General features: G+C 41.9%; 1 protein-coding gene across 10 annotated transcripts in view; it reads left to right on the forward strand.

Moving 5' to 3' along the window:
• Positions 1 to 16,581, forward strand: part of SENP5 (SUMO1/sentrin specific peptidase 5) — a 55,345-nt gene that overhangs the window by 13,670 nt on the left and 25,094 nt on the right. For all 10 annotated transcript variants that reach the window (XR_002828207.1, XR_002828208.1, XM_023750513.1 and 7 more), the window contains 2 exons: positions 5,063 to 6,600; positions 16,342 to 16,447. Coding sequence is in view for 8 of the 10 variants with exons in the window: in XM_023750512.1 (XP_023606280.1) it covers positions 5,063 to 6,600; positions 16,342 to 16,447 (1,644 nt within the window). In the remaining 2 variants the exon portion in view is untranslated. The remainder of the gene's footprint in view (positions 1 to 5,062; positions 6,601 to 16,341; positions 16,448 to 16,581) is intronic.

Below are 16,581 nucleotides of genomic sequence, written 5' to 3' on the forward strand. Positions count from 1 at the left end.
AGTTCTCGGGTGACGCACCCCGGAATTGGCTTCCTCCTCTCTGGTTCCAGGTGCATCACCTGGGAACTGCAGCTGCCAAGTCACTGCAGCTCGGCAGCTCCTGCATTAAGTGTCTGTCCCTTGGTGGTCAGTGCACGTCATAGCTACTGGTCAGAGCGTCTGCCCCCTGGTGGTCATTGCACATCATAGCTACCAGTTGGTAAGTCATTTAGACTTTTATATATATACTAGAGGCCCGGTGCACAAAAATTTGTGCATTCGGGGGTCCCTCAGCCCAGCCTGTGCCCTCTTGCAGTCTGGGACCCCTCGGGGGATGTCCACCTGCTGGCTTAGGCCTGCTCCCTGGGGGATTGTGCCTAAGCTGGCAGTGATACATCCCTTGGGGGGATGTCCACTTGCCAGTGGGCCGAAGCTGCAGTTGAACATCCATAGAGCTGCTGAGGAGGCAGGAGAGGCTCCCACCATCGCCGCTGTGATGCCGTCAGCCTGGCTTGTGGCTGAGCAGAGCTCCCCCTGTGGGAGTGCACTGACTACCAGGGGGCAGCTCCTGCATTGAGCATCTGCCCCCTGGTGGTCAGTGTGTGTCATAGTGACCAGTCATTCCCAGTCGTTCTGCTGTTAGGGTCAATTTGCACATTACCGCCCTAACGGGTTTGGCTCAGTGGATAGAGCATCGGCCTGCGGACTGAAGGGTCCCAGGTTCGATTCTCGTCAAGGCCATGTACTCTGGTTGCGTACACATCCCCAGTAGGGGGTGTGCAGGAGGCAGCTGATCGAAGTTTCGCTCTCATCGATGTTTCTAACTCTCTATCCCTCTCCCTTCCTCTCTGTAAAAAATCAATAAAATATATTTGGAAAAAAAATTGCATGTGCACATTACCCTTTTATTATATAGGATAGAAGCCTGGTGCACGGGTGGGAGCCAGCTGGTTTGCCCTGAAGGGTGTCCCGGATCAGGGTGGGCAAGGGACCCCCAGCACCCCACCATTACCAACTCAGCCCCTGCTCCCTGCGATTGACGGCTCCGCCCTAATGCCTCTCACCCAGGCATTAGGCCTGGGCAGGGGACCCACAGCTCTCCAAAGGACCTCCTGCTCCACCCCTTCCCAGGCCTAACGCATGTGGCCAAGGCATTAGGCCTGGGCAGGGGACCCCAAGCTCCCACCATCAGCGACTCTGCCCCTGCTCCCCATGATCGCTGGCACCGCCCCTGCCCAGGCCTAATGCCTCTGGCCGAGGCGTTAGGCCTGGGCAGGGGACCCTCCCAGCTGCAGCCCCCTGTGATCGCTGGCAACGCCCCTGCCCAGGCCTAACACCTCTGGCCGAGGCATAGGCCTGGGCAGGGGACCCCTCCAGCTGCAGCCGCCCCGGGATCGCGGGCTCCGCCCCTGCCCGGGCCTAACGCCTCTGGCCGAGGATTTAGGCCCGGGCAGCGGCGACCTGCAGCTGTAGCCGCCCCTGCCCGGGACTAACGCCTCTGGCCGAGGCGTTAGGCCTGGGCAGGGGACCCCCCCAGCTGCAGCCGCCCCGGGATCGCGGGCTCCGCCCCTTCCCGGGACTAACGCCTCTGGCCGAGGATTTAGGCCCGGGCAGCGGCGACCCGCAGCCGCAGCTGCCCCTGCCCGGGACTAACGCCTCTGGCCGAGACATTAGGCCTGGGCAGGGGACCCCCCCCCAGCTGCAGCCACCCCCCCGATTGCGGGCTCCGCCCCTGCCCGGGCCTAACGCCCCTGCCCAGCTCCCATCGCTGGCTCCACCCCTACTTCCCGCTATCACTGGCCAGTGCGGCAAAGGCGCCCGATTCTCAGATCATGGCTGGGGGTCAGGGCAAAGGCGGCCCCCAGGGCTGCCTTTGCCCTGCCCCCTGGCTCTTAGCTCCCCCCTGGGTTTCCGATCACTGTCAGTGGCAGGGGGCTTCTTCCGTGCTTTCCCTTTCGCCTACCTGCATTGTGCCTACATATGCAAATTAACCGCCATCTTTGTTGGCGGTTAACTGCCATCTTGGCTGGTGATTAATTTGCATATCTTGCTAATTAGCCAATGGGAATGGTAGCGGTTGTACGCTAATTACCATGTTTCTCTTTTATTAGATTAGACTAGAGGCCTGGTGCACGAAATTCGTGCACTAGGGGGTGGGGGTCCCTCAGCCCAGCCTGCCCCCTCTCACAGTCCGGGAGCCCTCAGTGGATGTCCTACTGACGGCTTAGGCCCGCTTCCTGTCTGGCAGCAGAGGCTCGGAGCAGGCGCCCCGTGTGTGTGTGTGTGTGTGTGTGTGTGTGTGTCCACTGGGTGCCTGCCCCCAGCCACACCGCAGAGGCTTGGAGCAGGCGCCCCTCTGTGTTGATCTCTCAGGCTCTTGGCCGTACCTGCATGTTGTTCTCTCCCTTGAGTGGCGGCCAGGGCGGGCTGGAAGCTTGGCTTCCTCCATCGCCGGGGGCAACCCAAGCCTCCAGCTCCATGGCCGTCGTCATCTTTGTTGGGTTAATTTGCATAGTCGCCCTGATTGGCTGGTAGGTGTAGCGGAGTGACACCAATTTGCATGTTTCTCTTTTATTAGCACTTGGAGTGCGGGAAACGAGTTAAGTCGGCTCGCGTGAATTGCGCGTACTCCGCGGGAGCCGTCTTAAAACTCGGTTCATATAGATTTGCGGTGGAGTGCGGGAAACGTGTAAACTCGGGCCGATTGTAACTGCGTATTACCAAATATTTGTTTGTAATCCACCCTTTTGGTGGATGGAACAAAACCAAAAGACAGAGCCATCTTATATTTTGGCGGGAAATTCACCCGCACTCCAAGTGTTAGTATAGATATATAGATACTTATTGATTACAGAGAGGGAGGGAGAGGGAGAGATATAGAAACATCAATGATGAAAGAGAATCATTGATTGGCTGCCTCCTGCATGCACCACACTGGGGATCGAGCCTGCAACCTGGGCATGTGCCCCGACCAGGAATCAAACTGAGTTCATAGGTCAGTGCTCAACCACTGAGTCACACCAGCCAGGCCCCATTACTATCATTTTATATTCAGTTGCTCAGTGTGTGTTTTTTGGCCATTGTGAGTCTCTTAAAGTTGGCTCCTGTGTCCTTTTGACATATCTCATACATTTTTGAGCACTTGTATACTTTCTGGCACTACAATAATAATCCAGATTTATCTTATACTTCCTCTGCCCCAGCTCTGGAATCAGCCATTTCTTTTAAGTGTAGAGTAATATTTAGAAACCAAGATCTGGGTGCTAGAGGTGCTCATTGCTACTGAGATGCTATTGCTTCTAGACTCTCTAAGTGGAGAGAGCTAGGAAATAAATATATGTGTGTGCACACTTTTAGATATTTGTGTGTGTGTGTGTGTGTGTATCACCATCAGTTCATACAAATACCTCTGGTTTCTGTCTGTCACTACGGATTCAAAGCTATCTCACTTTGTCTCTCTCATTACTTGTAACTTCACGAACATGAAACCTAGCTCTAGTTACCCACAACATATGTACTTACTTGATTAATTTTAGAATAATGACAAAGCAGTTTCAGAATTTCATCCCTCTGTGAAAAACAAATTCAATAACTAAAGTATAGTATTTGTATAGTTCTTTTGTTTCTCATCTTACACAGTTAATGTTTTCCAAATTTACTTTTGGCTAATTCCTTTCATTCTGGTTATGTTGATTATTTGTAATACAGTTAGGTTCATTTATTATTGTTTGTATTTCAATTTGGATTTACTGTACAGTAAACCCTCAATTTTGTGGACCTCAATTTAATGGACTCCCCAGAAAGTAAGACGTTGGTTATCTGCCAAGGTAGGAGAAGGGATCTTAGGGTTTGTTTTTTATTCAGACTTTGAACCAGTTCTTCATTTTTCCACTCCCCTCATACCCTGATAGGTATTATTGCTTTCAATTCTTAAGCCTTTCTGAGATCTTGTAGCTTGCCTTTTGGCTTCTGCTACTGCTGGCTTAGTTTCTGCTCTTTTGGCCTGCTAAGTCTGTTAATACTCATTCATCTGCTTTCTTCTTTCAAAAATAGTATTGCTCTCATCTCCTTTTTCATTTTCTTTGTCCTTGAGTGTTTTTACCTTTTTAAAACCCGTGTTTGTCATCTTAATGGGATTTAGAGAGGGAACTGAGGTAAACGTGTGTTTAGTCCCTGCATATTGGGAAATGATTCTTGAAACTTAGTTTATTGTGGGCAGGTATAGCAAACAGGGTCATGTTAGAGTATGCATGATTTTCTTCTCAACTTTCACTGTGGGGAATTCCTAGAATTCCGTGATCATAAAGGATTTCATTTTGTCTGATAGTCTAGTTCAGCGGTTCTCAACCTGTGGGTCGCAACCCCTTTGGCTGTCGAACGACCCTTTCACAGGGGTCGCCTAAGACCATCCTGCATATCAAATATTTACATTACGATTAATAACAGTAGCAACATTACAGTTATGAAGTAGCAACAAAAATAATTTTATGGTTGGGTCACAACATGAGGAACTGTATTTAAAGGGCCAGAAGGTTGAGAACCACTGGTCTAGTTGAATTTTATGCGCCCTCTTTATTCAGTTTTCTAATATATATTCCTGTGAATATATCTTTATGATCTATATTTATTTAAAGACTTTTTTACTGATTTTTAGAGAGAGGAAGGGAGAGGTAGAGAGAGAGAGCAAAACATTGATGTGAGAGCGGCACATCAATCAACTGCCTCCTGCATGCCCCCTACCTGGGATCAAGCTCACAACCTGGGCATGTGCCATGACCTGGAATCGAACCAGCAACCTTTCAGTGCACAGGATGACACCCAACCAAGCCACACTGGCCAGGGCTTGACCTAAATTTTTTTTATTGATTTTTTCAGAGAGAGGAAGGGAAAGACAGAATCATCAATTTGTTATTCTACATATTCATGCAGTCATTGGCTGACTTTGTATGTGTCCTGACTAGGGATCGAACCTGCAGCCTTGGTGTATCTGGATGATGCTCTAACCAACCGAGCTACCCGGCCAGGGCTCTTTATGACCTAAGTTTTAGGGTGGAAATGTAACTTTTCTTTTTCTTCTTTACAGCTACATCCAGATCTCATTATGCATCAGAAAGATGAAAAAACAGAGGAAAATTCTATGGAGAAAAGGAATCCACTTAGCCTTTTCTGAGAAATGGAATACTGGGTTTGGAGGTTTTAAGAAGTTCTACTTTCACCAGCACTTGTGCATTCTGAAAGCAAAGTTGGGAAGGCCAGTTACTTGGAGCAGGCAGTTGAGGCATTTCCAGTGCAGAGAGAAGGCCCTTCAAATCCAGCAAACTTGGATCCAGGATGAACCTCTTTTTGCTAAGACAAAGTCGAATGTGGCTGCTGAAAATGTTAGTACTCTGTCCTCTAAAGTGAAAAGAAACAGCACTAAACACTTAGTTTCCTCCTCAAGGACCCTCCTGAAACTCCAAGCAGAGAATTTGCTGTCAGCAAAGAACTCTGACCATGAGTACCACGGAGAGAAAAATCTCTTGCAGGCAGTTGCTGACTTACCAGCAAATAGTGTTTTAGATCAGGCTATTGGTCACAGACCTAGGACGGAGCTGCAAGCTTCTGACTTTCCCATGAAGTTCAATGGGGAGAGCCAAAGTTCAGGTGAGAGTGGCACAGTTGTGGTCACCTTGAGCAACCATAAGAGAAAGCGCTTTTGTTATGGCTGCTACCGAGGGCTGGAGCACCACAGGAATAGGGGACCTCTGACTCCAAAAAAGTTCCAACTTAACCAACATAGAAGAATAAAAGTATCTCCGCTTATGATGTATGAGAAATTATCCATGATTAGATTTCGGTACAGGATTCTCAGATCCCAGCACTTCAGAACAAAAAGCAAAGTTTGCAAGCTAAAAAAAGCCCAGCAAAGTTGGGTGCAGGTCACTGGGGACCATCAAGAGACCCTTAGGGAGAACGGTGAGGGTGGCAGTTGTAGCCCATTCCCTTCCCCAGAACTTAAAGACCCTTCTTGTCGGCATCAACCACACTTCCCAGGTATGGACAGCAGTACTGTGATGAAGGGAAAGAACTCTCATGTGCCTGATGGCTGCACTAAAGGAAGCCCTTTCTTGGGCAAGGAGCTTAGTTTAGCTGAAGCATTCCCTGACCAACAGAATGGCAGTGCCACATATACCTGGGACCAGTCACCCTCTTCCCCTCCTAAGTGGGAGTTTCCAGAGCTAATTCATGACATCCCCTTACCAGACCATCATTCTAGTAATGTGTTTATCTCAGAAACCGAAAGAGAAAATATGACTCTTGGTCAGGAAAATCGGACAAGTACTGTCAATGATGACACAGTAAAATTGTCAGTGTCTGGGGCAGATCAATCTGTAAGTAATGTAGATGGGCCTATGTCCGAAGAGACTGTTCAGAAAGAGAGCTCATACCAGATGGATGAGGATGGATCTCTCAAACAGAACATTCTTTGTTCTAAGTTGCTGGACCACCCTTACTGTAAAAGTCCGCTGGAGGCTCCTCTGATGTGCAGTGGAGTCACACTAGAAAATCAAGTGGGAGATGGGAAGAACAGTCAAAAAGCATCTCCAGTGGATGATGAACAGCTGTCAATCTGCCTTTCTGGTATGCACTCTTCCTTTATTCTCCCTCAACCTCCAGCCCACACTTGCTGTCCATTATCCTTTCTAGGATGGTGTTTTTCCCTTCCACACATGGATTTCTCTTTAAACAATTAGACATTCTTCTCGACATTTGTTTTTTATATTGTTTTATTATATAGATGTCCCATAGTTTATTTAATTCTTGATTGATGGACACTTGTGGTGCTTACAGTTGTTTTCTTCTATCAACAATGGTGCAGTGAAACTACTTCTTTATAATTATGCAAGTGTTTCTGTAAGTGAAATTCCTAGTAGTAGAATTGATGCTGGAAGAACACATTTAAAATTTTAAGAGAATTGTTAAATTAGTGTTCAAAAAGCTGAACCAGTTTACACCTGTTAAACTTTGTCAGTCTTACAGATCATGAGAGTTTTCACTTTAATGTTCAGTTTTTATTTATTTTTTATCAAACATTTTTTAATACTATTGAATTTCTTGGGATGACATTGGTTAATAAAATTATATAGGCTTCAGGGGTACAATTCTGTAATACCCCTGGGGTACGTCATCAGGGGTATATCATCTGTATATTGTATTGTGTGTTTACCACCCCGTCATAATTTGCATTTTTTAGTTTAAAGTTTAAACATTTTTGTCTATATTTGTTGGCCATTTTTTGTTTGTATATAACTTTTCTTTGCCTATTTTTCTATTGGGTTATTTATATTTTATTTATTTAATTACTAGAAGCTCTTATGTACCAGGCAGTGTGATAGTTCTAAGAATGTAGCATTAAATACTCTGTGAGGGTAGGATACACTGATTCTTACCTTCATAGACCTTATCATCATTCTAGTTTTAAAGATGTTAAATTTTAATTATAAATATTATAAGAGTTTAAGTTTTTCTCTACCAAAAGATGAAAGCCTCGACTTTGTATATGATATTTTTGCTTAACAGAAATTTTCAGTTCTTTCATAGTAAAATATATCTGTCTTTATGGCCTCAAGTTACTGTGTCATGTTTTAAAGCCTAATTGTTAAAATCTACCCCACAAAATCAGTTGGCATAAACATTTTTGGAAGACACTATGGTAGTATCAATTTTTGACCCATTCCCCTTATTGCAATTTATCCAAGATCTAAAAGAGTACAAATATATTTGTATGGGGACATTACTTAAGACAACAAATGTTTCTATGGAAGTAAAAGTTATGGCACATCCAAGCAATAGTATCCTATGAAGCTGTTAAGGAATAAATTTTATCTGTATTTTGATACTGAAAGCTGTATATAAAGTGAAAAAGCAAGTTGTAAAATGATGCCATTTTGTTAAATGATACATATGCACATATGTAGGATAAGTATGTGTATATATGTGTCCACATATGTATAAGATATATCTTGACAGATATATCAAATTTTTATAAATGGCTTTTTCTGGGGAGTTAGGAGAGTTACTTCTTGGTGGTCTGAACACTTTGTTTGCCCAACAATTAAATCTGTATAAAAAGTTCCCAGACACACATGCAAAAACCTCTTCAAAGTACAGAGTCCTAGCAAATCTTTAAAAAACCTATTTCTGTCATTTATACTGTCTAGAAGAAAGACAAATTTCCCTACCGTGAGGTTAGCAGAACCATGATACACAAATCTAAAATAATTAATATTTACCCACAAATACCAAATTAATTTATACATACAGATGTAGCACTTCCAAAAACAATAGATACATTGAATATGGCATATAGTAAAACTGTAGCATGATGTGAGGAAGTAGGAACTTTTATAGAATTTACATTTATTCACATTAGTGATCTGTATTGTAATGCATGAAAAGTATGTTAAAAACACATGTGTCTCTCCATACCCAAAACTAGGAGGAGAGTTTGGTAAATCAGAAACAGAAACTCCCAAAAGGCAGAAAGTGGAGGGAAGGCCCAGAGCATAGCCCAGCAGCAGAAGGAAGATTAGTGTAGGAAAATGATGCAATATCAAGTGAGTCCCATTTCTGGAAGATGGAGGTAGAGAGGAAAGCGGAGACCTATGATAAAAGACTGAGTAGGGGAATCTCAACAAAAGTATCTCTCCCTGCCTGTGCCATATAGCAGCAAGGAGGATATCTGCTATCAAGCCGAAATCCTCGCCCCCTTGACATACAGCATTGATATTCTAACCAGAGATTGATGGGGAGAGAGGACATTTCCCATCCCCCCTGCTCCAATACTGTAACACTTGGCAAGAATGAGGAACAGTCATTTCCAGAAGAACAGTTTTTGGAGTTCTTAGCATCTGCACCACATTGAAAATAGTTCAAGGCAGAGCAACATCTACTGCCCATCATAGCACTCCCTCCACCCTTCAAGTTACCCAAGTAGACATGAGCCCAGAATCTAACACCAAACATCCGAAGAAAGCCAACACAATGAAAGATAGATTTAACAAATAAAAGAACTAAACCTGAGTAATCAGGATTGATAGAGCCATTAGAATAAGACTCAATATAGGATAGTCAGTATAGTAGATGCTCCCTTCACTGACTTCTATAGCATTAGCCAATTAAATCCCATGGTATGCTGAATGCTGCCTGTTTTCTAATATAACTGTACATTATGCTCATTGCAGTGGGCTTACATATTTATCAACAGCTGTACTTACTTCAATATACTTACTGCTTCATAATTTTATTCGTTAGTTTAAATGAAATACGAGTGTAAAGAGAAAGTTACTCTCTTCAAAACCAAGTTGGATGCTTTGCAATGACAGCTGTGAGTTGCTGAAAAAAATTAATACTGAGTTTTGCTTGTACAAGATAACTTTTTAAAAGTATGTTTTTGTTGATTTTTTTAGAAAGGGGGATAAAGATAGAAACATCGATGAGATAGAAACCATGTATACCTTAAAAGACTTGAGGGAAGATATGAAAATCTAGGGTTCTGTATTAGTTAGCTACTGTTTTGGAAGGAAAGAAATAGATTCCTATGTCACAACATTCTAGAATAGATGGATTAAAAATTAGGAACAAGTAAATACATAAAAAACTTGTACACAATGTTCATAGCATCATTATTCATAATAGTCAAGAAGTGGAAACAACCTAAATGTTTATTAACTGATGAATGGATAAATAGAATTTGGTATATCTACACAGTGGATTATTGTGTCATAAATAGAAATGGAATACTGATATACAGTATGTTTCAGTGCAGATGAACCTTGAAAATGTGCTAAGTGAAAGATGCCAAACAAAAAGGCCACATACTGTAGGATTCTATTGATTTGACATGTCCAGAGTAGGCAAATATGTGGAGATAAAAAGTAGATTAATGTTTGCCAGGGGCTAGGGACAGAAGAATGAGGAGTGACTACTAACAAGTTTCTCTGTGGGGTAATGCAAATGTTCTGGAATTAAGTGATAATGGTTGCACAATTCTGAATATATAAAATCATTGAATTGTTCACTTTAAGAGGTTGAATTTTGTGGTGTGTGAATCATAGTTCAATAAAACTTAAAAACTAAGTACAAAAGACCATTTTAATAATCAAGCATCATGGGAAACTCAAGCAATAAAAATATATCAATCTAACTTCATAAACATTAAAAACTTGTATATGTATATAACAAAACTCAAGTGAAAAGTTAAAGTTTTAGACATGCAGTTGTCCTTTGATCCAGAAATTTGACTGTTCTGGCAACCAATAAAACAATGATATGTCAAAGGTTTAATTACTTAGAGAACTAAAAATTAACTTAAATGGACATCAGTAGGGAATTGGTTAAAATCTGGCATATCCATGTAATGGACTACTAGGTTGTTTTGAATTGACTTAGGGAAAAACATGTATTGAAGGAAAAAAAGCAGATTCAAGAAGAGTAAATAGTCCTAAATGGCTCAGTGGAGAGCGTTGGCCTGTGGACTGAAAGGTCCCAGGTTCGATTCTGATCAAGGGCATGTACCTGGGTTGCGGGCACATCCCCAGTAGGAGGTGTGCAGGAGGCAGCTGATCAATGTTTCTCTCTCATCGATGTTTCTAACTCTCTATCCCTCTCCCTTTTCCTCTGTAAAATATCAATAAAAAAATATATAAAAAAAAGAAGAGTAAATATAGTGTACTATTTGCATGTTTAAGAAAAACATGTTCATAAGGGTGTAAAGTTCTAAAGTAATTACAGGGTAATTGCCACTTTATTTTAAAATGTTTATGGTCATATGTTAGAAAAAAACCTTAAAATTGAAGCTTTTTCCTGTTTCAATACTATAAAAATATTCGTTCCTACTTTCTTCTAGACTATTAATGTGTTATTTTTACATTTAGCCATTTGGAAAAAAGATGGATCCCTACCTCATTCTTTTTTTTATATAAATATATTTTATTGATTCTTTACAGAGAGGAAGGGAGAGGGATAGAGAGTTAGAAACATCGATGAGAGAGAAACATCGATCAGCTGGCTCCTGCACACTCCCCACTGGGTATATGCCTGCAACCAAGGTACATGCCCTTGACCGGAATCGAACCTGGGACCCCTGAGTCCGCAGGCCAATGCTCTATCCACTGAGCCAAACCGGTTAGGGCCCTACCTCTTTCTTTACAACAAGATGAGTTCCAACTGTGAATAAAATATTTGGTCACTGGTTCTATTTAGTACCATTTATTGATTGATTCATCTTTTCCCCAGGGTCATGAGATGCCACCTGCCATTGGGTCTGTTTCCGTGCTAGCACTATTCTGCTTTAATTGCTAGTTAGTTGACTAGGCTCTCTGTTTCTTCTCTTGATCCTTATTCACTGCTCCCTTTTAATCCTTAAAAGTTTATAGGAATTTCTCACATTTTTGTCTCAAGAGGAATTTTTTTTTTTAATTAAAAAAAACATGGCTTTTTTTTATTTTTTTTTTATTTTTCGCTAAAAGTATTACAAAGGGTATTACATAAGTGTCCTTTTTTCCCCCCCCACCCTTGACAAGCCCCTGCCCTCCCTTACCCCCCAGTGTCTTATGTCCATTAGTTATGGTTATATGGATGCATTGGTATTGTATTTGGGGGAAATTGCATTGATTACAATATTTGTGTTTTCCTGTCTAAAAACAAAGAATTATTCCATTTATTGACCTATGTGTCGACCTATGTGTCCCTTATAGAATTTTATAATGCTTTTTACTTAGATTTTGCACAATCCTTAAGTTTATCCTTATATTTCTTTTTTAATTGAATTTAATGGGGTGATATTGATTAACAAACTTACATAAGTTTCAGGCATATACAATACATCAATATCTTCCTTTTGATTTCTGGCATGTGTATTATATTTGTTGGAGAACCAGGTGGTTGCATTTCTTATGTGTATAACACAATCAGCCTTTTTCCACTTTTAGGATGGGATGCTGTTTCAAGAAAAAACTGTCCAATTTAACTTCTAAAATAATACCTCAGGTTTTATTTTTTAAATTATTACCTTTTGTACTTGCGGGATGGACTATAATTTGAACTGTAGTTTTTTGTTATTTTGTTTTTTCCTAACATTTTGTCCTTTGCTTCTTGGTCACATTGAAATTTTAGTACTTTTTAAAAAAATATATTTTATTGATTTTTTTTTACAGAGAGGAAGGGAGAGGGATAGAGAGCTAGAAACATTGATGAGAGAGAAACATTGATCAGCTGCTTCCTGCACACCCCCTACTGGGGATGTGCCCGCAACCAAGGTACATGCCCTTGACCGGAATTGAACCTGGGACCCTTCATTCCGCAGGCTGATGCTCCATCCACTGAGCCAAACCGGCCAGGGCGAAATTTTAGTACTTTTGAAGTAAAAGAAATTGTATTCCAAATGCACTTTTCCTTTTTGGTTCATTAGTTTGGCGATAGCAAGTGGGTAAAGAATAATAGGCCTGGACAGTGTGGCTCAATTGGTTAGAATGTCATTCCCTACACTGAAAGATTGCTGGTTCCATTCCTGGTCAGGGCACATGCTCAGGTTGCAGGCTTGATCCCTGGTAGAGGGTGTGTAGGAGGCAGCCAATTGACATTTCGCTCTCACATCGTTTCTCTCTCTCTAAAAATCAATAAAAAATATATTTTTAAAAAGTCCTCAATTAAAAAAAAAAGAATGATGGATTTAACCCTCATTTTAAGTCTGTTTTCTGGGTAATTCTTGTCCCACCCGTGTTAAAAGGGGAAGGTGCAGTGAACAAAAGTTGTAGGGAAAAGATGATGGGTAGTTCTTGTTTGGGCGGTGGCATAGCATAAGAGCTAACTGCTCAGTGTCTGTTGTCGTTTGACCTGCAGTCAGTCTTAGTTCTGACATATGCTAGTTAGGGATCCTTGGGAAAGTTACTTAACCTCCCTAAGCTTCCGGTTTCCATTTGTAAAATAGGGATACTGTAATACATAGGGTGTTTACAAGGATGAAGTGAGATAATGCCAGTGCTTGGCTTATGGTCCCAGTGAGTAAATGGTATGCATCAGTGAGACGTTGTCATCTAAGATTCTCCTTGAAGATTCAGATAGGGCCTTTCTATGCATTAGGAATCCATATTTATCATCTGAAAGTGAAAACAAAAGTACAGATAAGAGGGGAAAAATATCCCCTTAATATCCCTCAAAATACTACCATCCAGAAATAACAGTGTTAACAGGGACACTTCTTTGCCATGGTACTTGTTTGGCATTGAAGTCCCTATGCCCTAGATAGATGAGCCTGCTTTCTTATTTGAGAAGTTTCAATTAAGGTTGCTGGGCCTAAACTGTAATCTTTTATTAGAATTATTTTTATACTAGAGGCCCCGTGCACAAGATTTTTATATTAGAGGTCCCTCAGCCTGGCCTGTGCCCTCTTGCAGTCTGGGACCCCTCGGGATGTCCACCTGCTGGCTTAGGATGTCCACTAAGCTGGCAGGCAGTCATCCCTCTCGCAGTCCAGGGCTCTCACCGTCCACGACCCCTCGCTCCTTACTGCCTGCCTGCAGCAGAGGCTCCCGCCACTGCTGCTGGGCTTGCCAGCTGAGCCCGGCTTTTAGCTGAGCTGCTCTACCCCTGTGGGAGCACACTGACCATCAGGGGGCAGTTCCTGTGTTGAGCATCTGCCCCTTGGTGGTCAGTGCACGTCATAGTGACCGGTTGTTCTGCCATTTGGTCGATTTGCATATTATGCTTTTATTATATAGGATAAAATGTCTTCCTTAAATGCAGTTTCTCAGATGTTGGGATTCTTTATTTTCTGTTTTGGGCCCATTCTCCCTTGTATATACAAGGCTATAGTTAGATAACTATAAGATATGACATAGTAAATGTTGTAGGTAAATATATGCTCTATTCCTTCTTAGAAGCCCCAAATCTCTATCTCCTACTCTGATTAATCTGGATCATGGGACCTCCTTTTTTTTCCTCTTCCGTATGCCTAAAGCCTAGATCAGGACCAGGCATAAGCAAACAACTCTTTGCTGTTTACTATACCTTGACCTTTGTTCTTGTCTTAAGCCTTTCCAATTGGGAGCCACTCCGATGAGAGACTAACAGGAAGAAAAATGGGGTTTTCACACCCTTTTTTTGCCCCTTCCCTGTACAAAACACTCCATTTCCCAGACAGTCACTTTGTTGTGGTCCTTCCTGTTCATTCTGTGTCGATGTGTAGCAGAGGCCATTCTTAAAGTTAGAAAGGGAGCTGAGTAAAATGTCTACTGTCCTTATTTTTCCCATGTTAACCTAGTAGACTTAACTGTCAGACTGATGGTCAGCGAGGCTGTTGCTCTCCCCATTCAGCATCAGTGAATAGCACAAGTCACGCCTGCACTTTTTTTTTTTTAAATATATTTTTTATTGATTTTTTACAGAGAGGAAGGGAGAGAGATAGAGAGTTAGAAACATCGATGAGAGAGAAACATCGATCAGCTGCCTCCTGCACATCTCCTACTGGGGATGTGCCCGCAGCCCAGGTACATGCCCTTGACCGGAATTGAACCCGGGACCTTTCAGTCCGCAGGCCGACGCTCTATCCACCGAGCCAAACCGGTTTCGGCGGGCCTGCACTTTTGTGAGCCTCTCAGCCTTTCTTCAGCTTCTTTGTATTTACTTAGAATAATGTCCTGGTTTTATTTCCTAGGGCCTTTTTAGGTATATTCAGTGGGTCATTTTGGAAGCCATTAAAATGCATATACATTTAACCTAAATTGACCTGAAGACGATTCTCTATTCTGGCCAAGAAGTCATCCTTAATTCTGTTTCCCTTCTTAAAATATGCTACTTGCTGTTATTCAGTTAAGCTTACCTCATAGTGTTTTTCAGATTATAATAATGCTATCAAATTGTATATTTAAAATGCCTTCGAATTTGTCCCTTTTATCAAATTGTATATTTAAAACACCTTTACCAAATGATACTTTGACAGCAGTCTCAACAATTCATTCCCTCTAATTGTGAGTCTCAACAATTCATTCCCTCTAATTGTGATTTAAATATATGTATTATATTTATATTATATTTATGTTATATTTAACATTATATATATATATATGTTTTTATTGATTTTTGGAGAGGAAGGGGGAGAGAGAGAGACAGAAACATCGATCAGCTGCCTCCTGCTAGCCCCCTATTGGGGATCGAGCCTGAAACCCAGGGATGTGCCCTGCATGACCAGGAATTGAACCAAGGATCTCTAGGTGCGTGGGACGATGTTCAACCAACTGAGCCACACTGGCCAGGGTTCTAATTGTGATTTTTAAAAAAATAATTCCTTTTAGTTACCAAATGTGATAGACACATTTAATCAGGTAATTAAGCCCTTTACTAGTATATTTCACTCTTTCAGAGATAGGATTCTACTGCAAGGTTAAACTACTAAAAGATGTCTGTCTTTAGTTTTAGCTAGCCATTTCCTAACAGTGCATTGCTAGCTTAGAAATCCAATGTGAAATGTCTTAGAACATTTCTCTATGTGGAGAGGGTCTGATTCATTTTATTTTTTTCACAAAACATAACTTTTAAAAGATTTTGTTGCCCTAGCTAGTTTGGCTCAGTGGATAGAGCATCAGCCTGTGGACCAAAGGGTCCCGGGTTCAATTCCCGTCAAGGGCATCTACCTTGGTTGCAGGCTCTTGCCCGGCCCAGGCCCCGGTCAAGGCTCATGCAAGAGGCAACCAATCGGTGTGTTTTTCTCACATTGATGTTTCTGTCTGTCCCTCTCTCTTTCACGCTCCCTAAAAATCAATGGAAAAATATCCTCAGGTGAGGATTAACAAAAAACAAACACTCTCTTCTGCCAGCATCAACCTATATGAATCAGGAGGTCACTGTTCTATTACCCATCTGGGCACATGCCCAGGCGTGCAGGAGGAAGCCGATCAATGATTCTCATCATTGATGTTTCTGTCTCTTTCTTTCTCTCTCTCTCTTTCTTTCTCTCTCTCTCTCTCTCTCTCTCTTCATCTCTGAAATCAATAAAGAAAATTTTTTAAAGATTTTGTTGTTGTTAATCCTCACTCCGAAGGAGGTAGTGAGAGAGAGAGAGAGAAAGAGACATCTAGGTGAGAGAGATACATTGATTGCTTGCCTCCCGCACTTACCTGCAACCCAGGTATGTGCCCTTGACCAGGAATTGAACCCTCGACCCTTTGGTGCATGGGCTGATGCTCTAACCAATAAGACACACCAGCCAGGGCAAAAATTTTTTAATAGTATGATATATGTAATACTATAGGTTAAATATAGGTTAAGTATTGGGAGAATGCTGAAAATGGTTTTTCCACCTTAATCTTTCTTTCTTTATTTAAGGATTCCTAGATGAGGTTATGAAGAAGTATGGCAGTTTGGTTCCACTCAGTGAAAAAGATGTCCTTGGAAGATTAAAAGATGTCTTTAATGAAGACTTTTCTAATAGGTTTGTCAATGATGCTTAAGTTAAGCCCTTGACAATAAAATTTAGCATATGTGACTTTTTTCTTGATTAAAAAAAGATACTTAGCAATAAATTGAGCAGAACTCATGTTTTTAATCTTCTATTTCAAAATCTTT

The sequence above is a fragment of the Myotis lucifugus genome, unplaced genomic scaffold (genome assembly GCF_000147115.1).
Source record: "Myotis lucifugus unplaced genomic scaffold, Myoluc2.0 scaffold_14, whole genome shotgun sequence".
Taxonomy (NCBI): Eukaryota; Metazoa; Chordata; class Mammalia; order Chiroptera; family Vespertilionidae; genus Myotis; species Myotis lucifugus.